The sequence below is a fragment of the Ahaetulla prasina genome, chromosome 10, assembly GCF_028640845.1.
Source record: "Ahaetulla prasina isolate Xishuangbanna chromosome 10, ASM2864084v1, whole genome shotgun sequence".
In the NCBI taxonomy this organism is placed as follows: domain Eukaryota; kingdom Metazoa; phylum Chordata; class Lepidosauria; order Squamata; family Colubridae; genus Ahaetulla; species Ahaetulla prasina.
The window spans coordinates 4913091-4939255 of record NC_080548.1 but is presented as its reverse complement, the minus strand read 5'-3'; the positions used below and the strand labels follow the sequence as shown (position 1 = coordinate 4939255).

The 26165-nt window shown below is 44.8% G+C and overlaps 1 protein-coding gene across 10 annotated transcripts in view; it reads right to left on the bottom strand.

The window, feature by feature from the left end:
* PTP4A2 (protein tyrosine phosphatase 4A2) overlaps positions 1 to 26165 on the bottom strand; it is a 56797-nt gene that overhangs the window by 17818 nt on the left and 12814 nt on the right. For 5 of the 10 annotated variants that reach the window (XM_058195328.1, XM_058195326.1, XM_058195331.1 and 2 more), the window contains one exon: positions 25091 to 25183. In XM_058195328.1, coding sequence (XP_058051311.1) covers positions 25091 to 25140 — 50 coding nt within the window. In that variant the 5' untranslated portion in view covers positions 25141 to 25183. Of the gene's footprint in view, positions 1 to 18171; positions 18231 to 19843; positions 22786 to 22939; positions 23164 to 25090; positions 25184 to 26165 lie in introns of those variants that run through there. The other 5 variants (XM_058195329.1, XM_058195330.1, XM_058195323.1 and 2 more) reach the window with 4 other exon arrangements.

Genomic DNA, 26165 nt, shown 5'->3' with positions numbered 1-26165 from the left:
CTGGCTTGTCCTACAGGTGGCCAGCAGTCTGGTCTGGAGTCCCCAGTTCTGTATGCACCCTCTGGAGGACTTGCCTACTGAAGGCCGCTTTGGCTGAAGTGAAGGTGTCAGTTTGTAGTGCCTTAAGAACAGGGATGGAGAGGACCATGTTGCTGCTCGACAGACCTCCACGATAGAGACTTGTGTCACCATACAGCAGTCATGGCTGCACATCTGGTGGAATGGGATGTTACCAGCTGAGGCAATGGAAGAGCCTGGAGCTCGTAAGCCTTGACGATGCACGCCCATATCCACCGGGCCATGGTCGATGGTGTGACATTGTTGCCCAGTGTAGAGGGCTGAAAGGACACAAATATGGACTCTGTTTTCCTGAGGAAGGAAGTCCTCTTAATATATATATGGAGGGCCCTCGTAACGTCCAAGGTGTGCCACTTTTTCTCCAAGGCATGGGTCAGTCCCGGGCAGAAGTCTGGCAGTATTAGTTCCTGAGCCCTATGGAACCAGGAATTCACAAAGGAGGAGTCCAACCACAAGACCACCCAATTGGGATGAAATATACACAAATCCTTTCTTATAGAGAGGGCCGCCAGTTCGGAAATTCGTCAGGCCGACATGATGGCTAAAAGGAAGACCACCTTGCAGGTGAGGTAGTGCAGGCTGGCCGATCTTAGTGGCTCGAAGGGGGCTTCGGTGAGAGACTGTAAGACCTTGGGCAGGTCCCATGTACCTCCGGAGGTTTTCAGTTCGTTGCACCCCTAATAAACCGGCGCACAGTAGGATGCTGAGCAAGGGATTCCAGATCCCTACATGACAAAACCAAGGACAGGGCTGCCACCTGTCTATGGATGGTATTGGGGAACAGTCCCTTGTCTGGCCCTTCTTTGAGGAACTCCAGAATCTGGGCTACTGACACTGATGTGGGGTTAATGTCTGCCTTGGAACACCAGCCGCTACTGTCCCTAATTATGGGCGGGCGCAGTCTGGTCAGAAGACTCCTCCCATATGAATCCTCTGCAACACCCTACGGCCAAATGCCGCCTCAGTGGAGGCAAATTTGTCCAATTTATAGTGCTTAATAAAGGGCGAAGGGAAAGTCCAAGTCACCGCCCTGCAGATTATCGTCAACAATGCCTGCGTGGCCCATGCCACCGATGTGGCCACACTGTGGTAGAATGTGCCATTCAGGTGAGTGGGTTGTGGCAATTCAGGGTGGGCCAGGTTAGGGCAAAAATTGGGATCGGTTCTTGCATCCAATGAAACAGAGTATTGATCTTAGGAATGAAGGAGGGATCAAGCCGAAGGACCATGCCATCAGCGTGAAACATGCAAAGGTCACTTCGTACAGAGAGGGCAGCAATCTCCAAAATTCACATGGCGGAAGTAATTGCCACCAAAAAAGGTGACCTTACATGACAAAAGGCGGAGACTGGCAGTTTGTAAGGGCTCATACGGGGCTTCCGTAAGAGAGTTCAGTACAATAGACAGGTCCCAGATGGAGTACCTATGTACCACGGGGGGAATATATATTAGTGGAACCCTTCTGGAACTTCCATAAGGTGGGATGCTGGGATAAGGAAGCCACAAGTTAGTCGAAAGAGCCACCACTTGTTTGGCGATAGCCCATTATCTAGTCTGTAATGGAGAAATTCCAGGATCTGGGCTATCAAGGCCTGAAGGGGAGAAACACCCACACGGTCACACCAAGTACAAAAGGTCCGCCAAGTGGCCGAATAAATGCGTTCAGGAAGCCTGGATGGTCTGGATGATCCTGGAGGAGAGATTGTCCCCATTCAAGAGCTGGCCGCTCAAGTGCCATGCAGTCAGTTGGAGCCACTGTGGGTCCAGGTGAACCAACACCCTCTGGCTGAGCAAAGCCATGCCTTGAGGGATCCTCCAGGGTGCCACCAACAGGTTCTTGAGGTTGGCGAACCAAGGCCTCCGGGACCAATGAGGTGCAATAAGAAAGACTTCCGCCCGTTCCTCCAAAATCTTTCGTACCACCCTCGGCAGGAGTGGTAGGGGCGGAAATGCATAAAGGCTGGCCTACACTTTACTGTTGTTCTGCATCTTACAAGCTACCTCCCTGAGGCTGGCCTGCCATTCTGGAGACAAGTACAACTTACCCTCTAGGGAATCAATCACTGCCCCAAGATGGAGTATTCGAGTCGAAGGGGTCAAATGGCTTTTCTCCATATTAATAGAGAAACCATGTTCTTTGAGACAATGAATAGTTACTTGGAGGTCCTCAACGGAAAGTAATTTCAAAGAGGACTGGATTAAAATATCATCCAAGTAACATTGGACACGGACAGGTATGGACCTAAGGTGGGCCACCAAGGTGGCTAGCAACTTAGTGAAGGTGTGGGGTGCAGAAGAAAGCCCAAAAGGTAACATGTGGTACTGCTACTGCATACCGGCATAATAAAATCTAAGAAACTTGCAATGGGGAGGAAAAATTGGGATGTCCAAATATGCCTCAGTAAAGTCAATAGAGGTAAGGAAGTCGCCCTTCCTAATGCCAGCCAAAATAGATTGCAAGGACTGCATTTTGAACCATTTATGCATAATATATCAGTTCAGCCTTCTGAGGTCAAGAATAGATCTCCACCTGCCAGAGGACTTAGGAACTAGGAATTGAAGGGAATAAAACCCCTGCCCTGCCTGATCCTCTGGAATCTTCTGGATAGCTCTAATATCCAGAAGGTGTTGTACAGCCAAATCCATGAGGACCTTTTTGTTCCTGTCCATAGAGACAGGGCAACAAATAAAAAACCTCGGAGGGGTGGAGAGGAATTCAAGGGATAGACCAGATCTTACCATATCTTGGACCCAGGAATCCAAAGTAACTTCATCCCATCAGTTGGCAAAGAAAGCTAATCTGCCGCCAAAGGGAGTCAGATATGCATTTATCTGTTGCATCGGAACAAATGACTTCCTCCCCTTCGAAAGGGCCATTTGGCAGGAAAAGTTACTCGAGCCGGCTTATCCTGCTGAACCCTCTGCCTAGGCCCGAAAGACCCGTGAGATCAGAAGGATCCAGAAACCCAATCAGATCCCCGAACAAGAGGCCTGCGGAAAAGGGGAGAAAATTAAAATTCGCCCTTCCATTGAGACGAAGGCAGTATTTTACGCTTTTCCTTCATCTCCACCAACAAAGGTTCCAAGGCCGGCGCAAAAAGTTTGACCCCCATAACAGAAGTGAGGTACCACTTGTGACAGGTGTCCAACTGCCAATGTCTGAGCCAGAGCATACAGCGTTCTGCGGACACCATGGATTTGGAGGCGAAACGGGCAGCACTGAGGGTAGTGTCGGCCGAGAACTGGACTGCAGCGATGATCTTAAGATCCTGCTGCAGTCTGGTGTCCTTTGCTGGCAACTTATCCTGCAGCTGTCTTAACCAGAACAAGGTTGTCAGATTGAAAAATGACGCTGTGGGACTTCCGGTTTGGCTCCGCTTCGTTGACGGGTTAGCAGTCTTTTTTAGACTGCTAACCCCGTAGTCTGTAGAGCTGCCAGGACAGCGTAATTTAGCTGTCTGGCAGCTTGTAAATCTCTCCCTCGGGCAAAGAGGGAGAGATGAGCATTCAGGCTGAAGTTGAGCCACCCAGAGAAGCCCCAGAAAAGTTTCTGGGGGCTTGAGGGGAGTGCTCCTTCCAAAGCCTGAAAAACGCTCCAGACTCCGAGGGCATCTGCCTTTTGGCAAGAAAAAAACGTAGCGTCCAATCTCCGCGGCAGAAATTTATTTGTGATGGATTGTAACGCGGACAGAGCAGAAACTGGAGTTCTAGCATTTGTTTGTAAGAAGACTGCAAGCCCCTAATAGAGGATACATTTGTTGCGAAGATAGGAGAGAAGAAAGCAAATGGCGTTTTGTGGAATGCGAGCAAATGGCGATTTGTGTATTGGAAACGAACGTTAAGGAAATGCTTATTAACAGCTAGTGTGGAATTAGGAGATATACAAGAAGATACTGACTAAATGGAAGAAATGAGAATTTTATGATTTATATTTTTTCTTCTTCTTTGGGATTATAGTGATTTAGAAGAAAAGTTTTTTGAATCTTTCCCTTTTAACCCCTTTTTGTCCTCTGTTACTGGGTAGGTTATATATTTTAAAAAATGGCTTTTAAGCAAATAGTACCAAAAGCCACTAAAAACTTTGAAATTTCTTCAGCTCAGATACAAAAATTAAAAGAAGAAATCAAAGAGGAATTAAGAAATTTTTTACAGGAGTTTCTGGAGACTCGTTTTTCATAAATAGATCAAAAATTTGATGAAATAGAGAAAGAGATGTTGGATTTTAAGGAAATGGTGGAAGAGCAGAAGAGGGAAATGAAAATGGTAAAGGATGCAATTTCACAGATATTATAGTCTTGTATTCAGATGGAGGATAGTTTGGCAGAAGTTAATAAAGTTAATTTAGAGTTGCAAAGGAAAATAGAGGAAATTCAAAAGAATCAAAACAATTGGAACTTAGATAATAAGATGGAAGATATACAGGCAAAGGTATAGATAGGGCAGATGAAGAAAGAGTAATATTACAATATAGATTAATGGAATATGCTATAAGGGTGAGGGGGTTGAAACAAAATAGGAAGGAAAATTTAAAGGAGATTTTTACGCAAGCCTTTGCTCAGATAAAGGGTGTGGAGCCAGAAGATTTTGAGATTAATATTGAAAGAATTTATCGTGTTAATTCTTGGTGGGCAAGACAAAATAAATTACCGAGGGATGTGGTTCTTTATTTTACAACTATAAAGGTTAGGTATGAAATTTTGCAAGCCTTTTATAAAAATAAATTTCAAATATTGGGACAAGATATAAAAATGATGAAGGAAATTCCTCCTAAAATGTTAAGAAAGAGAAGAGAATTTGCTTTTTTAGTGGATGAGTTTAAGAAACATCAGATATATTTTAGATGGGAAGTTCCAATGGGTTTGTCAGTGAATTTTAGAGGTAGAAAGTATTTTCTTAATACAGTTATGAAAGCAAGACATTTCTATATTGATGTTTTAAAGAGTGGGAATCCTTTGTTGTTAGATGCTAAGTTAACTGGTTTAGAGATGATGGAAAATAGAATAGGAGAGGGGAGGAATGTTTAAGATGTGAATATGATGATTATGGTTAATTTTTAGAATTGATTTGTTTAGGATATAAATTATAGGTTTTGTTATTTGTAAGGTATAAACCTATGGGATGATACTATTTAATTGTGAAGGATGGAAAGTAAAATTTATGAATTTAGATAATATTGTGGGTAATGATGTTAATTGTTTACTGTTATATTGTGGATGTAACTTAAATGATTATTCATTTTAATTGATACTTTTATAGACAGTAAAAGTTATGAAGTTAAGTTGGAAATATTGTATCTGAGAGACTTTATTCGTACTGATATTTGACTGAGTAATATTGGAAGATCAGACATTAAACGTTATGACAATTGAAGAAATATATGATGAAAATTTGAGCTCGAGAAGATGGACTGTAATTTAAGAAATGGACTTATGAAATTTGAAGGAATATACAAGTGGAAAAAATTTGAATTTGAGAAGATGGACTAATTTTAAAAATGGACTGTAAGAAGAAGCAATATGTGAAGGGAAGATTGTATTGGTATTGTTCCTTTTCTTTTTTCTTTTTTCTTATTCTTTCTTATCTCTTTATTTTTATTGTGAGGGGATTTAAAGTTTTAGAGAGGGGTGGGAGTTTATGTATATTTTGTATACTTTAGCTTGTGATTGTTGGTCATAATACCCAGTATTTGCTCTGGGAAGTCCGGGGGGGGGGAAAGGGGGAGGAGGGAGAGGGGGGAAAATGATACATGGATTGGTTATTTATGTACAGTAATGATTGAAGATATGAAATTAAAATTTGAAATGATATGGGGGCTGCCCGGCTGCCATTTCAGAAAGAAAGGGAGAGAGGAGTAGGAGGAGGGAAGAAAGTAAGTAGGAAAGAGTTGAGAAGGACGAGGGGAATAAGAAGGTTAGAGAGGGTGGAAGAAGGGAGGAGTGGAGAAGGAGAGGAAGTAGTAAAGTGAAGGAGATAAAGGAGGGGAAAGCAGTAGAGGGTAGAGGGAGGTTGTGAAGAAAGGAAGTGGCAGTCGGGCAGGCCCAAATCAGCAATAAATAAAAATTAATTATTACTGATGGGTAACAGATTGTACATAAATATGATGTTGGAAAATGGAAATAAAAAAAATTTATATATGAAAAATGACACTGTAGTTGAAGAGCGAATCACCCAAGCCGCCCCTTGGTGGGCCCATTGAAGGGACTGATCAGATCAGCGTTCCGCTGGGTGGAGCCCCTCATCCGGTTCACCGGGAATAGAGGTGTTGGGTAATAAGGCAGCTATTGGGACGTCCACCATTGGGACCTTGAGTAACTCTGCCAAATCTGGAGCAACGTTGAAGAACCATCTATCTACGGAAGAAGGTATCGTGGCTGACCTCAGGCAAAGCCCACTGTCATTGGACAACATTGATGAAAAAAAGAGGCGCGGGAACAGCGTCCACCTCTTTGCTAGGTTCTGAAAACAAGGGGTCCAAGACCTCTCGGAAGGGCACAGGCCCATCAGATACGGAAGGGGAGCTGTGCTGTGCTGAATTAGTTGCTTTAAACAGCAGCGATTTAAAAATGGTGGGAATAGGCCAGTGAACGCCGGTTGTCTGTGCACCAACCCCTCATCATCCAAAAGATCTGTATCCTGCCGTTCCACCTACTCAATGAGTGACGGATGACTGTCGTAGGATGGAGCCGGAGAACCTGGAGCCTGAAACAAAAGAAGATCCTCCGGACAATGATTGATTAGTGACCCTGAGGCCAATGACATCTCAGAACACACTCTGCTGGGCTGCTGAATCCCAGTTGAGAGAGATTGTTGAATAGCCCTGGCCACAATTTCGTGAAAATTGCTCGAGAGCATAAACCCCCGATCCTGCACCGAGCAGGTGGGTGACCTCCTCAGGTAGATTGACTACCGGAGCCATGCTGTCCACCAGCTGGTGCAATGGTGGAATTGCAGGGCCCCACAATCCAGATGTCAAAATTGGCAGAGGGCAATCTCGGAGAGAGACCAGATCTGGGGTAACCACTGGGGGCTGGTCCCTGGAAACAGGCTCACTCAAGATGGGGAGGTTATCCCTGAGCGGAACATTGGATGCCGTGCCTTTATTGCCTTTGCAGCAAAGCTTTTGCAAGGCCCGGTCTCTCCTCTCCTCATCTCTAAGAGATGCTTTAGTATGCGGACCCATCTTCTGGTGACTGTGGGAATCATCTCTGCCTGTGGGTTCCGGAATGGGAATGCTGGCCGTAGATATTCCAGGACCAGCATCCAGTGGAGGCAAGGCAGCCCTGAAGGCTTGCGGCTGTTCTTAGATTTCTTCAATGCCTTAGGCATAGTAGCTGAAATTGTCAGCCCAAGTAGAACCGGGCCGCCCTGTCACAAAAGGTCTTGATGCCAAAGAAGGCAAACAGTTGCTGCACCAGGATAGTTTGACAGCAGCAGGTACAGCAAATGGCCGCCCTTGAAGCAAGATGATACTACAGCAAGGCAGATAGCCTGCAAATGGCCGCTCTGTGCTGAATCCACTTGTAACGCCACAGCAAGACAGGCGGACCGACAGCCAAGTAAAGGGTGGGTATCGCGGCTCCACGCAGTAGCACCAAAGGAATGTCAAGCCTGAAGCTTGAATGGATGCCTCCAAGTCCGATCGCTAAGCTCAGAGAGCATATCATGAATCTTAATTGCCACCTTCTTGGCCAGATTTAAATTGGCAGCCGCCAGAACGTGGAGTGCGAGACTTCTGATAACATCGAGCCCAAAATGGCGGTCATCAGCAAGTGGAGCACAAGACTCCTGATATCGTCAGCCACAATAGCGGCTGTTGCAAGGCCCAGTCTCTCATGTACAACCCATGCCTGGCTGCTGTCCATGGAGAATTGGCAGGAAATGGCAGGTTCTCCCCTGGGAGATAACACCTGTCTCCGCCGTTCAGCCTCTTTTTGCTCTTTAGCAATCTGCCGATCTAAGGACTTCTGATACCTCCTGGCATCCTTTTCTTCGCCCTTAGAGGCCTTCTGTGAGGCAACATCCCTTTCTTTAAGCTTGGCAGCTGCCCCTTTCACCGCCAACCTTGACGCAGAGGAGCCATCATTAGGGCCTTGGGTGTCGGCTGGGAAGGCCAATTCCTCCCCATGAGCTGTATTTTCGCAGCCTCCTCCATATTAAAATCAGCCCGTCACTGCAGACTCGTTCTGTCTGGGATCCTGCTGCTGGCGCGGCAAAATGCCTTGGCGCTGAGGAGTGCGTGGAGCCAGGCAGGGACTCAAATCTCCTCCATCGGGAGGCCAATAGGGCTTCAGGCTGTTGATCCGGGTGGTCCAAGAGCCAGGCCACCCGTTCATGCCTTTCGCGAAGGTTCGGGCTTATCTCCTGACAGCTGCGCACTCCCTTGGCTTTTAGTGGAATCGAGCCTTGCTCTTCACGCTAAGCTGGCCAACAAGGAGTGAAAGAGTGCTCCTGTCAAATTCACCAAGTCCCTAGCCGTTAGCGGCGTTGAGCAATACTCTTTCACGCTAAACCGGCCAATTCAAAGGAGTACCTCCTTTCAGTTAAGCCAAATCCTCGGCCTTCAGCAGGCTTGAGCTAAGGCTCTTTAAGCTGGAACAAGGCACAGCAACTCCACCAGCCAAGCCGGGAGCCAGCCAGTCAGGAGTCCAATACCTCTCAGGAACGTCTCCTGTCTTCTGAGAAGAATCCAGGAATATTATTTGCTTGAGTAAAGGTTAAAAGTTGGAATCGAATTCTGACACATCTATAAGAGCGAAAGACTGAGTCAAAAGCTGGGGATCAAAGGCAGCAGAGGTGTGTCCACACAACTTTGACAGACTCAGTCTAATGAGCTATGAGACAGAGTTAACCCATTACTATTCCTGGATTCTCTCTTCAGCACACTGAAGAAAAACCCAGACATTGACTAACGTTTTGCTTTATAGAGAAGGACCAGGGGTGAAATGTAAAAATGTTTGCTATCTGTTCTGTGGGTGTGGCTTGATGGGCATGGCTTGGTGGTCATGTGAGTGGGTGGGCGTGGCCAACTTGACATCACTCACTGTTAGAGCCAGGAGCTGCACATTTTGAAACACATTCTGCCCTTCTGAAGCCCCCAATGCTTTGAGTTTCTCTCCGCCACCCATGCAAACACTGGAGCCTTCTCTTGTAGAAGCAGAATCCAGGCACAGAAATGGAAAAACGAGGGGGAGGGAATGGGGAGAAGGTGTAAAATGATGTTTCCTTAGATTGCTGACGTTTGGCGATCTAAGAAAATGTCTTCCAGCTCTTTAAGGTAGACTTTAAAAAGCCGACAGCAAAAGTAGTGGCAGCAGGGTCGTGTGTGCGTGTGTGTGTGCATGTGTGTCCCTCTGCAAGGACTTGGAGGCAGACACCGCCCCTCTCAGGAAAAGAGGCGGCGGCGAAGCCCTGGCTGTCACCTGGGAGAGGAGGACCGAGGAGGGACACATACATACTCCTGTTGCCCCTGCTGCCGCTACTTTTGCTGTCGGCTTCTCAGAGCGATCTTGAACAGTTGGAAGACGTTTCCTTAGATGCTCCAAACAATGAGTTTGGCAATGTGGAAGGCAAGGAAGCATGGCAGGGCTGCAGGCCGTGGACCCGTTTGGGGGCGTGACCAGCCAGCAATTGCTACCGGTACGGCGAACCATCCCCAATCTCCGCTACAGGTTCTCCCGAACTGGTAGCATTTCATCCCTGAGAAGGACCCACAGAATCTAATGAAAAAGGCAAGTGCTGATCAAAGGAACAAAAACCAACAAGTGTGTGTTTTACTAGAAGATCAATAATACAAGAAAGGTCATCATCTCATCTAAAATGTGAATACACCATGTATTTTTACTGTCTGCATAAAAAATTCTAAGGAAGGTTTACATGATAAAATTTCAGTCTGTAGCTAACTTAATCCAATGCTAATTGAGATTAAGGAATTAAGCTTCTAATAGTATTGAATATACTTTTTCCATAGCATAGTCTTCATTTAACTACCACGTTGAACCAACTACTTAGTTGTTGATCGAAGCTGTTGCTAAGTGAAACTGTGTGTATGATCTTACTCCACTTTTCCTTTGCTTTACAGATCTGTGAAGGTTGTAAATGCAAGGATTGGTCGGAAAGTTACTTTTTCATCACCACCATAACTACTAAGAAGAGCTTTACAATGTACTAGCTAAATGTACATTTAAAACATATTGTTTTAAATTATTTGTAAAGTTGCATTACTACTTAATAAAAATTATACTTTTTTTAGACATAACCAAAAGCTAATTTTCTTTACGATTATTTAAACAGAGCCTTCAGCATTTCTATCTGGTCTCAGTGATCCCTCAGGTTCGTATTTAGTCTCCATGCTGACAATTTTTTGGTTTTCTTTATTTAATCCACACAAATTTCAACAACACTTAAACTATACTCTGGCTTGGTTCCAGAACAGAAAACAAAATCCCAGAAAATGGAATATGGCATTTATCATCAATCAAAGCATAATTCTCCAGCCATGCATTTGGATATGTAACTGTGGAAACAAACTATAAAAGTTTGTCGTTTAATATAAATGTTCATCCATACTTTTAGCCTACTGTACAAAAAATTATAAATACTCTGAAAATAAATTCTGTGTACTTTATAACTGAGAAAACTATAAAAAAAATCATTAATCCAGAAACTCCTTACTTTTTTTTGGAAAGGGTTGTAATACCTTTTCCTTTGGACACAGTAAAAATGTAAAAAAATAGTTCAGGAAGAAAGTTTTTTTTTTAATTCCATTATGTGAGCAGCAATCAAAGCATCTTCAAGACTGGAATAGCAATTTGTCCCACAACAATAAAACAATTCCCGAACACTATGCTTTTTTTTGGCGGGGGGTATTGTTTAACTGAGAAGTCTTGTGTTAGTTTTTATTTGGTTCACTTTTTCTAGTAAAAGAAGTGAACAGAGCTTATCTGTATGAAAAGCTGAAAATAATAAGGATGATGATGATGATGATGTAACAACAGAATTGGAAGGGACCTTGGAGGTCTTCTAGTCCAACCCCCTGCCCAGGCAGGAAACCCTACACCATCTCAGACAGATGGTTATCCAACATTTTCTTAAAATTTTCCAGTGTTGGAGCATTCACAACTTCTTCAGGCAAGTTGTTCTACTTATTGATTGTTCTAACTGTCAGGAAATTTCTCCTTAGTTCTAAGTTGCTTCTCTCCTTGATTAGTTTCCACCCATTGCTTCTTGTTCTATCCTCAGGTGTTTTGGAGAATAGTTTGACTCCCTCTTCTTTGACCCCTGAGATATTGGAACACTGCTATCATGTCTCCCCTAGTCTTTCTTTTCATTAAACTAGACATACCAAGTTCCTGCAACCGTTCTTCATATGTTTTAGCCTCCAGTCCCCTAATCATCTTTGTTGCTCTTCTCTGCATTCTTTCTAGAGTCTCAGCACCTTTTTTACATCGTGGCAACCAAAACTGAATGCAGTATTCCAAGTGTGGCCTTACCAAGGCATTATAAAGTGGCACTAACACTTCACGTGATCTTGATTCTATCCCTCTGTTTGTGCAGCCCAGAACTGTGTTGGCTTTTTTAGCAGCTGCTGCACACTGCTGGCTCATATCTAAATGGTTGTCCACTAGGACTCCAAGATCCCTCTCACAGGTACTACTATTGAGCAAGATACCACATATCCAGTACCTGTGCATTTTGTTTTTTTGGCCTAAATGTAGAACCTTACTTTTTTCACTGTTGAATTTCATTTTGTTAGATAGTGCCCAATGTTCAAGTCTGTCAAGATCCTTCTGTATCTTGAGCCTATCTTCTGGAGTGTTGGCTATTCCTGTAAATTTGATGAGTTCCCCATCTATCCCCTTGTCCAAGTCATTGATGAAGATGTTGAAGAGTACTGGGCCTAAAACAGAGCCTTGGGGTACTCCACTGAATACTTCCCTCCATGTGGATGTAGTTCCATTAAGGACTACACGTTGAGTGCGGTTGGTACTCAAATATAGTAGGCTGTAATTGTTTAATAGTACTTATCGAGCTGGAAGATTAAATGAGACATGTTTTTTGAATATTAAAAACCTTTCTGAGATCCTGAGATTTAACGCTGACATTAAACACAAAGGACAAGTGTGTACTGAAGCTAGGCTCAAAGATGGCAGATTCCTAATCGACTTTAGCTGAGGCTGAAATCAAAGCAGAGTCAGCTCCAAAAAGAATAAATCCCTGTCCTCTCTTGATCAACTGGCACCAGTTCTGTTGAAGATGACTGATTTCAGCTCCATGAGGTGTTTCTTGACAGGGTGCTGAGAAACCAGACACTGAAAGAAATGGTTGGGAGGACTGGAGAAAAATTCTAAAGTGAGGCCATACCTCACAGTCCTTAAAACCCAAGTGCCGGTTGTTGAAGTCTCCCAGTGATGATGAAATAGCTGGAGACGACTGCCAATGGGAGCACGATGCAAAGAGTCATTTACCACGTCGGAAGGACTGGTTTCTGGTCCCCCAAAATGGTTTCTTAGATGGTGGTTGGCGACGGCTCTGGTCCTGAAAGCCTGATCGACTGGCTGCTTGTTCAAATCCTTGTGAATGAGGGTGTTGAAAATAGGACCCACTGGATCCTGAATCCGCACGAAAGGGCTGGCGTTGAGAGTATGGCACGTATCTGCGCTCTGTCCTCCTGTAGGAAGATGAGGGCAGGATCTTCCTTTTATCCTTATCCTCAATCAAAATTGGATCCAACACCTCTCCAAAAAGAGAGGACCCCTTGTAAGGTGCAGCAACCAGCTTCCATTTCAATTTCATATCCGGTTTCCAATGACGGAGCCAAAGGAGCCTGCGAGAAGTGACACTGGAAGACAAAGCCCGGGAAACGAACTTTGCCTACTCTAAAGATATGTCAGCAGAATATTCTGTAGCAGCCACCAGTTTGTTAATGTCCTGGTGAACTCTTGCCTCCTCAGGTGGTATACGTTCCTGTAACTGCCTAAGCCAAATCAAGGGGGCTCTATTGAAAAAGGAAGCCGAAGTAGCTGCCCGGATGGCCCAAGCAACTGCTTGATGAGTTTTACGAAAAGCCATCTCAGCTTTCTTATCTTCAACCTTAAGTCCTTTGCTCACATCACTAGAAATAACAGTGGATGATGTAAGGCTAGCAATAGGTAACTGGAGTAGCTGATCAAGAGTAGGATCAGAACAATACAATTTCTTATCATGACCACTAGGGCCCACTAGAGAGCCAGGTTGCACCCATGGTCTCTGAACTACTTCTGTAAACAGGGTCAGGCAAGGAATAAATTCCTGTTCAGGTTTAGGCACTATGAATAAACCTTCATGAGGATGTTCAGATCCTTGAAGCTGAGAATCAGAACTCTCCCACAATCCAATATTCGTTGTGAATTTTGCTTTATGAAGTAATGATTTAAATATAGAAGGGCGGAATAGGCCCGAAAAGGATGGCTTATCAGGAGCAATTCCTTCATCCTCAGAAAATTCTATTTCTACTGGGCAATCCTCCTCTAAATTAGAATCCTCACTATGAGAAGACTCATGATGAGATGATGCCTCAGCTACCCTAGGTCGAAGCATTGGAGCCTGAGCCGTAGGCATGGGTACATTGTACTGGAACTGAGCCCCTTGCTGAATGCCAGCTGCCAGGAATTTAGAAAATGCATCTGAAAGCAAGGCTTGAAAATCCACTGATGGAACTGTTCCTCCTCAGCGGTTGGAGTGAAGGTTGCCTCTGCCACATGGCATTGCACCAAAGAGTGCAAATGAGCCGAAGCGTCAGATGTTGAGGGCAAAAGCAAAGGAAACCTCATGAGAAGTTCCTGCCACTAGTTGCTGATGACAATGGTTCCTCCTGGACACCCTCAGATCCCTGAAGAGGCAAGGGAGACCTTCCTGCCTGAGTTTGTAACACAATCTCTCTGGCAGAATCACGCTATGGCACAGAAGCTTGTGCATTGCATTGGGCTATTTCAAACTGGTGTTCTAAGGCTTTGTGTCTCCTCTGGGCATCCTTATCTCCACCTGGGGACCCTTTAGATGGCAAAGCTGGCTCAGGCTGAGTCATAGGAGCTGTGCTCCGTGTTGACTTTGAATTTTTTGATTTTGATGAATGCCCCTCACGTTGTTGTTTTTTTTGGGGGGGGGCTAGGTGCCTGCTCTGTATCTGAAGAAAGATCAGATTCAGCCATAGTAAAGACTGATACTTAAAGTCCAGTAATTCAAGTAATTAAATCAGGCAATGGCAACAGGAGCCAGAATAAGGAGGAGAAGCTCCAAAAACCCTTAAAAGAGTAGAGTTTGCCAAACTAGTTACAGCAGAGAGCCTTAAACCCCAACGAGGTCAAACCTGGCCTTTTACTCTGCAATAGTCTCCTCCTGCAGTAATGGCGGTGTGAGAGCACAGCTCTGCTTTCCCAGCGCTAAGGCAAGTCACACACCAGGCACAATCAAGGGAGCCAAAACGGACTCACAAAAAGCAGCTTCGCTTCTCCAATGTTGGCTAGACCTGCCACACAGGCAGAAAGCCGAAATATAGCTGATCGGGGAAAGAAAATACCACTGCACCGATCTTCGACTTCCCCTCTGCAACAGCAGCGAAAATGGCGGCCACGAGTCCAGAAGCACCCTCGTGCCGCCGCAGTAGCCTCCTGAGCCAGCAGAATAAAGGTGCAAAAGCCAAACAGCTTTCTCAGCGCTGTGAAGCAAGCCTGGTCATCAGTCTGTCGCGGCAACACCAGGCACTAACTCTGGAGCCGCCCATGATCCGAAAACACTTCAGGTGGTGATGGTGGTTTTACCGGGGGCCAGAAAAAACCAACCAACCCACCAGCGGCTAAACAGAGCTCGGAAGTGTACTCCTGAGGGACAAAATTTATTTATTTATTGATTGATTGATTGATTGATTGATTGGATTTTTATACCGCCCTTTTCCCGAAGGACTCAGGGCAGTTTACAGCCAAGATAAAACAACTATAATATACAAATAAAACAATGAAATAAAAAACTTATTAGACATATGGCCGAATTAAAACATTAAAATGAGAAAACCCCATAAAATTTATAAAATTATATCAAATATTAAAACTATTAAAAATCCTATGCCAGTCCTGCGCAGATAGGTCTTCAGCTCGCGGCAGAAGGTCCGAAGGTCCGGTAGTTGACGAAGTCCAGGGGGAAGTTCGTTCCAAAGGGTGGGAGCCCCCACAGAGAAGGCCCTTCCCCTGGGGGCCGCCAGCCGACATTGCTTTGCGGACGGCACCCTGAGGAGTCCCTCTCTGTGCGAGCGTACGGGTCGGTGGGAGGCATTCGGTAACAGCAGGCAGTCCCGTAAGTACCCTACCCCTAAGCCATGGAGCGCTTTAAAGGTAGTCACCAAAACCTTGAAGTGCACCCGAAAGACCACAGGTAGCCAGTGCAGTCTGCGCAGGAGTGGTGTTACATGGGAGCCACGTGCGGCTCCCTCTATCACCCGCGCAGCTGCAAAAAACTCCGAAACGCTGCTTCCAATCTTCCTGGGCAGTTGGCAAATGGTCTGGAGCCCCAGAACCCTTAAACTAACCACCACCACCAAATGACTAAACACAAATACATAAAACACTTGCCTGAACCTTGAATGAAATCTAGTCCTCCAAAGTAATCCATAGCAGTTCAAATAATCCAAATATAAGTGATCTGACCATAAAATTGTCAGACAACAAAAACTCTCTTCCTTTGGACTGAATGAAAAAGACTGGAGCTTAATGAGCAGGAGGCATGGCTAAGCAGTTCAAAATATATTCACTCAGTCTCTGACAATTGGATAGGAGATACCTGATGCATGGATTATCAGAACACCACACTGGAAAATATCTTTACTTCCACCTTTACAAAGACTACACTTTGGCCTGGAATAAATTAGGATGGCTATTAAGACCAGAGGGCCCTGAGTTTTCATTCAGAAAAATCAGTACTTAATTTCTTTTTTTTAAAAAAAAGGTATTTCATTTAATCCTCCAGCTTAAAGCATTTCTTAAATAAATATCGTTTTCTGAACAGACACAGGAATTCCAAGATCTTTCCATAGTAAACCGCCCTGAGTCCTTCGGGAGAAGGGCGGTATAAAAATCTAATAAATAATAATAATAATAATAATAATAATAATAATAATAATAATAATAATAATAATAATAGTAATTTGTTGCTCTTTTTCATTATTTTCATAATTTCTAGTCAAGAAAAGTTTTTTCCTTTAATTATATATAAATTATCCCAAATGTTGTTAATAAATGTAGTAATATCTATGAAAATAAGATTTTCTTATTTGAAAATATTGACATCAAGGCAGGATCCAAGTCACAATGTTCTATTATCTGTACTTGTCCAAGAAATCTTAACTTTGATCTCAGAATATTTAGACTTGCCAAAGATATCCAAAATCTTTTAGGTTCATGATGATTAATCAATACATAAGAACTGAAATCAAAATACCATAATAATTTATGTTTTAGTCACATCCCTATTTTATGCCATTTTATTCTAAATAAAACAAAAATCTGAGAAGCTGACTCCCTGCATTTTTATTGCATTTAAGATTATACATACTTCACCTTAGAAAGTTGCATTTATTGAAATATAGGGCTTGTTTTTCTAAGCATAAATATATCCACTGCATCTTACTCTATATACATACTGTGTGTGTATGTGTGTGTGTATATATATAGAGAGACACACACACACATAAATTTTCAGTTCTATAAGGCATTGCCAAAGATGCTACATGAAAGTCTAGAGTACACTTTTCCATTAAACCTGAATGAATCAACCCTATAACCTGTGTAATATTATCTGTACTCAACCCACATTTACACTTGGTCCAGTAGCATACAGACTTCAAAACACTGGGACTGTTAAGGGATAAATTTAAATAAGTAATGAAATAGAGGTCCTGCAGCTTCAATCATTCCCACTTAGTTCCTCCTGCCAGTGGAAGAAGTTAACCAAAGCAGTGAATTTCCTCACCAGAATTTCTTAAGTATTTTTTTCAACTGATTTCCCATGGTTTTTCTATGATTTGCTATTCTTGTTTTTTCTAAAGCAACTCTCAGAAATCAGTTTATTTTTAAAATTCTTGTTTCTAAAACAACAAGTCTAGGGATCTTGGCATGGAGATAAAAGTTTTTTAAAAATATATAGCTTTCTTGGCTCAATTTAATTACAGATAATCCTTGTTTAATGTCCATTCAATCAGTGCTGAATGAAGGGACTAAAAGTCCAGTCCTTGACGTTCTGACCAATGCAATGCCTCTGTGGTCACACAAACAAAATTCAGGATCACCCACATTTACGGCTGCCTTTTAACCATCCACCTACCTGCTACCACCCGGTATTCCTGCTACCTGGCCTTGCCCACATCATGCATCATTACTGTATAGTCAGGACCTTCTTTGCACTACCTTCTTTCACGCTGGTGCAACCAGGACTTCTCTTGTGACCTGTCCAGGACCTCCTCCATTTATTTATTTAGGGCCTTCTTATGGAAAATAACCTCAGCACATGAAAGCAAGCCCTGGCTGCACCAGTACAAAAGAAGGCAATGGGAAAGGCCCTGGCCAGTACAGTAGTAGTATGTAGTGATGAGCGCAGAAGCAGCTGGTAGCAGAATATAGTCAGGCAGCCAAGAAGGCAGAGATGGGTTGGGTGGGAGAGATAAGCAGCTGGGGGGAGTTGAAAAGGAAGCAGTCCCTTACCTTACTGAGTCTTGGAGCTGGGAGAGAACAAGCTGGGAATGACTTTAGCATTATACCTGGCTGTATAACAATTGGGACCAGAATCTCAATCACTGAGTGAAGCAGTGGTTAAGCAAGACAGTGTTCACATTACTGCGGAAGGCATTTTGCAACAAATCAGAAGTGCTTCACAGGTCACAATTAATTCAAATGGTTATTAAATGGCTGGTTGTTAAGCAAGGATTATTTGTTTCTCTTCTAATGACTGCGTTGGATTTAGCTAACAGTAGCCAATAGAGATTGCCAGGATTGCTGCTACTAAGCAATGTGGTCACATGATGTCACACTTCCCAACCGCATCACTTAACAATGGAATGGGTGTTGGTCTTACCTGATACACCCCTTTTCTGACGAGAAGGAGTGACTCCAGTGCATGGGTATCACTCTGTGTCTTCTGGCTCTATGGACAGGGTTCAAACTTAAGAGACGCCCCCTTTGTAGACCTCCCACTTTCAACGATGTTCGACGAGGGTTCCGAATAATGTACCTGTAACAACACCCCACGGACACCTCCCTGACCAGACCCTTTCATTAGGGTGGGGCTGGAGTCACTCCTTCTCATCAGAAAAGGGGTGTATCAGGTAAGACCAACACCCATTTTCCTGCCTGAGAAGTCGTGACTCCAGTGCATGGGACTTACCCAAGCTGTCAGTCCTCATGGGTGGGAAGCCGTCTGGTCATCTCCTTCCGGCGTCTCTACCACACGTTGTAGTACTCTCCGACCAAAGGCCGCCTCAGCCGATGCATATGCGTCAATCCGATAATGACGTATAAAAGGTGACGGAGTCGACCAGGTCGCTGCCCTGCAAATCTCCTCCACCGACGCTTGTGTGGCCCATGCAGCCGATGTGGCCGCACTCCTCGTTGAATGTGCCGTAATAGCCTTAGGCCTTGGTAAAGCCTGAGCCTCGTAGGCTCTGGCTATGGTGGCTCTGAGTAACCTGCCCACCGCCGAAGCGGAAAGCTTCTGTCCCATGGTGGATGGTTGGAATGACACAAAAAGTGCCTCTGTCCGTCGGAAAGCCCTAGTTCTTTTGATGTAAACCCTCAGAGCCCGTCTTACATCCAGAGTGTGCCACACACGTTCCTTCGCGTGTGATGGATTAGGACAAAAATCCGGAAGAACCAACTCCTGGGCCCGGTGGAACCAGGAGTTGACCTTCGGCACAAAGGTTGGGTCCAAACGCAAAACCACTCTATCGGAGTGGAACACACACAAGTCTTCTCGCACCGAGAGTGCGGCCAGTTCCGAAATCCTGCGGGCCGATGTGATGGCTACCAAAACAGCGTCTTGTAAGTCAAAAACTGATGTGAACTGTCCTAATCGGTTCAAAGGAGCCTTGCAAAGTGCCTGCAAAACCTTCTGAAGGTCCCAGGTGGGATAACGGTGAACCACTGCCGGTCTCAGGTTGGTCGCCCCCCTCAAAAACCTCTTTACCTCTGGGTCCTTTGTCACCGACCGCCTACCCGCAGAACCTAACACTGACGCTATCGCTGCCACCTGCCTGCGTAACGTCCCTGGTGCCAGCCCTTTCTTCAACCCAGCCTGCAAAAACTGCAACAACTGTGGAACCTTTACCTTGGTTGGCTGAATGCTCCTACCAGTGCACCAAATCACAAAGGTTCTCCAAGTGGAATCATAAATTCGTGTAGTAGACGGTCGTCTAGCCGCCTGCATTGTCGTTATCACATCTGAGGGAAATTTCCGTCTTTCTAGCAGTCTCCGCTCAACAGCCACGCGGTCAAGTGCAACCACTGGGGACCCGGGTGATGAACCGGTCCCTGACTGAGAGACACCCTGTCGGGTGGAATCCTCCATGGTGCGGCGACCGACAGACGTACCAGATCCGCGAACCACGGCCTTCTGGGCCAGTATGGTGCCACCAGAATGACCTGTGCCCTGGTCTGCAGAATCCGACCAATTACCCGAGGAAGGATAGCCATCGGCGGGAAGGCATATAGTAGACCCCTGGGCCAAGGAAGACGGAGGGCGTTTACCTTCCGCCCCTGGCGCTGGGGACCTGGAGAAATACCGAGGAAGTTGATGGTTCGCTGGAGATGCGAAGAGATCGATGACCGGCTGTCCGAATCGCCTCACAATCTCCTTGAATAACTCCGGATCCAGTCTCCATTCTGCAGGATCCAGAGGTGCCCTGCTCAACCAATCTGCTCTGACATTGTCTATCCCGGCAATGTGTTCCGCCCTGATGGAAATCACATTGCGCTCGGCCCAGCGACAAAGGCGATCCGCCTCCGCCATGAGCCCCCTGGATCGAGTGCCTCCCTGCCTGTTGATGTGGGCCTTCACTGTGATGTTGTCTGTCAGGAGAAGCACATGTCGATCCCTCAAACAGTGCCTGAAATGTCTGAGCGCTAACCTGGCCGCTCTCAGCTCCAGCCAATTTATGCTCCTCTTTGTCTCCCCCCTTGACCAAGAGCCCTGGATCACCTGGTCCTGACAATGAGCCCCCCAGCCTATCAGACTGGCGTCCGTTGTCACCGTGATGCGGTCCTGTTCCAAAAAATGGCAGCCCCTTTCCATGTTCCTGGACTTCCACCAGCGTAGAGACATTAGAACGTCTCCCGGGACCCTGACCTTGAACTGCGACGTGTCCCTGCCTGACCTCTGAAACGGTAACATGAACCATTGTAGAGGCCTTGCATGAAACCTTGCCCATGGGACCACCTCTATGCAGGAAATCATCTTGCCCAGCAGAGATGAGAGTAATGCCAGTGGAACTCTCCTCTGTGAGCGAATCTGCACTACCAGGTCCTTGATGCTCTGAAGTCTGTCTGGGGACAGGAAAACTTGACCCTTCAGCGTATCTATTACTGCCCCTAAATGTAACAGCCGGTTCGTGGGAATGACGTGACTCTTTCCCATGTTTATGGAGAAACCATGAGTCTGCAGACAAAGTATCGTCTCCCTCAAATCTTCTATTGCCTGTCTGTGAGAGACTGACTGCACCAAAATATCGTCCAGGTATGCCTGAATCCGTATTGGACGAGCCCTGAGAAGCGCTCCTAACGCCGCCAGGATCTTCGTAAAAACCCTGGGGGCCGAGGCAAGGCCGAATGGAAGCGCTCGGTACTGCAAATGCTTGCCGTCGTAAAAGAACCTCAGGAACCTCCTGTGCTTCCGATTTATCGGAACATGAAGGTATGCCTCCGTAAGGTCTATGGAGGTCAAGAAGTCCCCCTTCCGGACATTCGTAAGGATTGACCGCAGGGAGTGCATCTTGAACCTCCGATACTTCACATACCTGTTCAATCCTTTTAGGTTGAGAATTGGTCGCAGCCCCCCCGAGGCCTTCTGGATGACGAACAACATTGAGTAATAACCGCTCCATTGTTCGTGAACCGGAACGGGCTCCACCGCTCCGATGTTCAGCAAGTGCTGAACCGCAGTGTCCATGATCTCTCTTTTTGTCGCATCTCGAGACCTGGGACATCGAAATAAGACCGTCGGAGGGGGTGCAAGAAATTCTAGTGAGAGACCTGATGAAATGGTCTCCCTTATCCATAGATCGGAGGTGGTTTTCTCCCACTGGTCGGCGAACAGCCCTAGACGGCCACCAATGGGAGCCTGATGCCTGCCGTCAGCGGTGTCTGCGGAAGGAGCGGTTGCCCCTCCCCCGAAAAGGACGCTGCGACTGACCGCGGGACCTGCCTTTGTCAGAGGACCCCTCCTCTGAGTGATGATAGTGGCCCCACTGACCTCCCTGTGTTTGAAAACCTCTCTGATATCTGCCAAAGGCCGACCCCCAATAGGGACGAAAATAAGACTTCCGAAAGGAGGGGGGAAACCTTGTATCCCCTCTCCTTGACAAGGCAGTCAACACCTTCTTCTTCCCCTTAGTTTCCGTCAACACGGGCTCCAAAGCCTCACCAAACAACTTTGCACCTTTAAATGGCACAGAGGCCAATCGCCATCTGCGCTTTGTGTCTGCTTGCCAATTTTTTAACCAAAGAAACCTCCGTGCTGTGACCGAGGACGCAATCGACTTTGCCACATATTTCGCAGAGGACATAGTGGCATCCGCTGTGTATTCCACAGCTGCCACTATCTTGTTGAAATCCTGATGAGTCCTCGGATCAGTCACCGGCACTTTCTCCTGCATTTGTTTAAGCCACAGGAGGACGGCCCTGCTGAAGAAGGATGCTGCTGTGGCCGCCCTTATACCCCAGGCTGCCGCCTGATGCGTCTTCGTGAGGGCCTGCTCCAACTTCCGATCCTCTGGCTTCAAAACTTCCTCAGGTTCAACCAAGGTGGCTGAAGAGGAAGCCAGGGCCAAAACCGGGTCATCCACCTCAGGCACTCTCAGGAGTTCCATCAGGTCAGAAGCCGTGTTAAAAAACCATCTCTCAAGGGAGGACATGTTCGGTAATGCGGCCGGGGCTTCCCACTGTTTCTTAATCATATCTAGAAATAATTTAGGAGCAGGAACTGTATCCGTCTCCATTGTTGGTTCAGAAAAAAGCATGTCTGCAGGGTCTTGCTCTGGACAGGCACTTTGTTCCCCTAGGAGTCCCTGTTTAGTAACCACCTTAGCTTTACTCAACAAGGCCTTAAAAAGATGAGGCCTGAACAGCCCTTTAAACATGGGCTGCTCCGGTAAAAAACCTTCCTCCTCAGACAATTCCTGGTCCCATTGTTCATCCTCCATGGATGGGGAACTCTCCGCCTCTGAAGGCGAATCAGAGCTGTCAGAACGTGACCCCATGTGTCCGTCTGCTGGTTCTGTTTCTACCTGATCCCTATCCTGTGACTGGGCTTCCGTCCCAAGAACAGATTGCCTGTTACGACTTTTGCCTGCCTCAAGTTCCCGGTGAACCGCCTCTGCGATCCATTTCCGCACTAACTCAGGCATTTCTGTCACCTGGTCTATGGTCTGCCTATCCCCTTGTGATGCTACCAAGTTGATAGGTGTAGAACTGGGCCTCCCTGTATTGGAGCCGCTCCCTGATGGCTGGGGCGACAGGGCCCTGGCCAGAAAACTGGAAGAAGGATCCGGTTCCACCATTGGATCTTTCTCCATAGGCTGTACCTGATCCCTAATAAATGTGGACTTAGTGGCCTTGTTGGTGTTCCTCTGTACCTGTCTTTCCAGCGCCTTCTGGCGGCGTTTTTCCGCCTTCTCCTGCGCTTTAGTGGGCCTTTTAAGCGCCAAGGCTTTTGCTCTAAGTTTTGCAGCTGCTTCCGAACTGCCACTCCTTGTCTTATGACAACGGCTCTTCGAGCCTTCAGTGGCAGCTCTCTGAGGTTGAGAAGCATCAGTGACCTCCAATCTGGTCACTAAGTGAGGCATCCGATGCCATATTTCTAGAACACATATAGAAATAAAATTACATATAAGTAAGCACCTTTTATAATTCCATGAAATTAAAAAAAAAATTTTTTTAAAAATTATTATTATTATTATTATTTTTTATTATTATTGTTATCATAACAAATTCTATGTAATACATATACATGTCAATGTACAAGCCTCAATAACCAGTTACCATCTTAAGAACTCAGCAGCATTACAAGGGTTAATTCCCTAAACTGTTGGTCCTTTCCCTCTGCAGGTCAGAACGCCTGCTCAAAACTCCAAAGCCATGCAGCCTGGAAACGGCTGCCTCAGGCTAAATCAGGCCTCTTCACTTCTTTACTCCAAAGGCCTATGCTGTACTGGAGGGCCGATCACCGAAACCCCATGACAGCCTCTTTTCTCTTTCTTCAGTTCAATTTTTATTTTTTATTTTTTTAATTTCTTTTATTTTTTTATTTTTATTTTTATTTTTCTGGTATTATTATTATTTAATTTTTATTTATTTTTTCTTTATTATTATTATTATTATCATATTATTCCTGTTTATTTTCCATATATATATGGATATATATATATCATTCATGTATTTATTTTCATCATCTTCTCTATACATATAAAGTCAGCCAGCTCCCAAAATGGCCACCGCCCTGGCTAGCCCCAGGTGGTTTCCAACATGGTGCTCAAGAGCTTGTTCCTTCCTGTGCCTTCCCCACATATGGTGGGTATTCCAGCAAAGGCACCTGAAATCCGGAGCTTAAAATAGCAGCACAAACAAAAAATAAATAAATTGGAGGCAATGTGTTCTCAAACTTCCCCCGCTGCTCTGATTCTCCCCCAAAGGAGTAACCATGTGGAATCAGCAGCTTGATTTAAATCTCCCAGTACTCACACCATGTGCTCCCGGTACAAACAAGTTAAAATGGAGACAAACAAAATAAACTTTCCTTGCAGCTCCAAATAATAGTTTCCCCCGCTGCTCTCCACACACACACACACACACTTTAACGATCCTCAGCCTTGTAATTAAACTCATCAAACACTTAAATAAGGTTCGCTCATTCCACTCAGCTTCTACATTTTCATAGAGGCTCCAAGAAAACTCCTATTAATAAAAAAAAAAAACCCTCAAAGATAGCTCATTTACTTACTCAGTTGATGCCATTTCAAAGAGAAAAGCACAAATTTCCAAACTTCAACTCCTGCTAAATCCAAACACACAGGAGTAAACCCAGAAAATGTCCTCACGAGCTCAGGACAGAGTTGAAAGTGGGAGGTCTACAAAGGGGGCGTCTCTTAAGTTTGAACCCTGTCCATAGAGCCAGAAGACACAGAGTGATACCCATGCACTGGAGTCACGATTTCTCAGGCAGGAAAAATTCCAGTTTTCTATACAGACATTATCTGAAGACTACTTATATACACAGAGGATGCCAAGCAACATATATCACTTGAGCCACTTTCTCATTCATACCTTTCGGCTGGTTTGCAACTTACAATACATCAAAATATGCTCAGCTGCTAAAAAGCGACATGCTAATATACACTATTCAGGTCATAATCATGGGTCGCTGAGAAAACAGGCAGTTAACTACCTGTGACTATTTCCTCTGTGACTTGTCTATCTAAGAACTTAGTTCAGTATTATGGGCTGAACCGACCAATTTGAATGAAATCTTTCTCTGTTCTGATATGAACAGGATACTACTTATACCTTCTTCCTCTAAATGAGTAACAGTCAAAATCTTGATTGGTCACAGACCTTCAGGGAGAAAAATGCAAGCTGCTTTACAGCCCAGATTCCAAACCAATTTTACACAGGATGCAGGAACATTCCACAGCATTAAAAAGATATTTAGCAATGACATTGAAAGATTGCCATATTGTCAGTTCCATTCTCTTCATGATCGTACTTCCCAAAGATTGAAAAATACTCACCAGAACTTGTATTCCTTCTTTTTCAACAGGTGCTTTATCATAGGTAGCATCGCAAACTCGCACCAAGGTGGTCACGCCGTATTTCTTCAGCTCCTTTTGTGAACAAACAGGAAACATGTCCAATTTATTTCTCGGAGTAAAGGGCAAAAAGTGTCACTTATTGAGACATGCAGCTTTATTAATAACTATTAACTTACAGCAACTTATCAAAAGAAAGTATTTTTGCTGCAACCTAAAATGGCTGCCCTGGTGCCTCTGTATCAATAATGCATAAAAAAAAGTATTTAAACCCTTTGAACCCTTTGGAATTTTCAGTATTTCTACATCAATACAGGTAATTATGATTGTAATGGAGCCTGCCGATCATGGTCATAACTCATGATATCATAAAGCAGGTCAAGTCACTTGACTGACCTGATTTTATAACCTTTTTTGCAGCAGTTGTTAAGTAAATACCACGGTCATAAAGCAGCTGCAAGCAGTCATTTGCTTATGGGCATGGTTTTGCAAAAAATTGAAAATACTGTAAATACTGGATTTGGGCAAGACCGTTGTAAAATCCAGTCATGTGACCACAGGACACTGCAAACAACTGTAAATGCAGTTCAGTTGCCAAGCACTCAAAATGGAATCACATGATGGGGGAGGGAAAGGTGACCATGGCAACTTGTAATCCAAAGTCGTAAGTACCCCCCTCCCAGGTAAATCCATTGCAACTTCAACCAGTCACAGTTGAGGACCTACATCATCTTGTGATCGGTTCCCCATACAAGTCCTAAAACTAGATATTAAATGAGTAAAAAACATTGTTCATTTAGTTATTATTGAGGAAAAACTATTTGCGCATGTGGCAAAAGTATTGGAACCTCTAGGAATGCAAATTCATTTAAAGGGGAAAGTATAATTCCTTTGATTGTAACACCTAATAAGGTATGCTTTTAATTTATTTAATTTGCCTAGAGAACAGGTAATAGTTAAGGTCATGTATATGATGAAATATTGAAAACCCAAAAGGATTCACATCTTTTAAGCACTGCTGTAAATGTTTCTAATTTTCCTACAAATGGGGCAACAG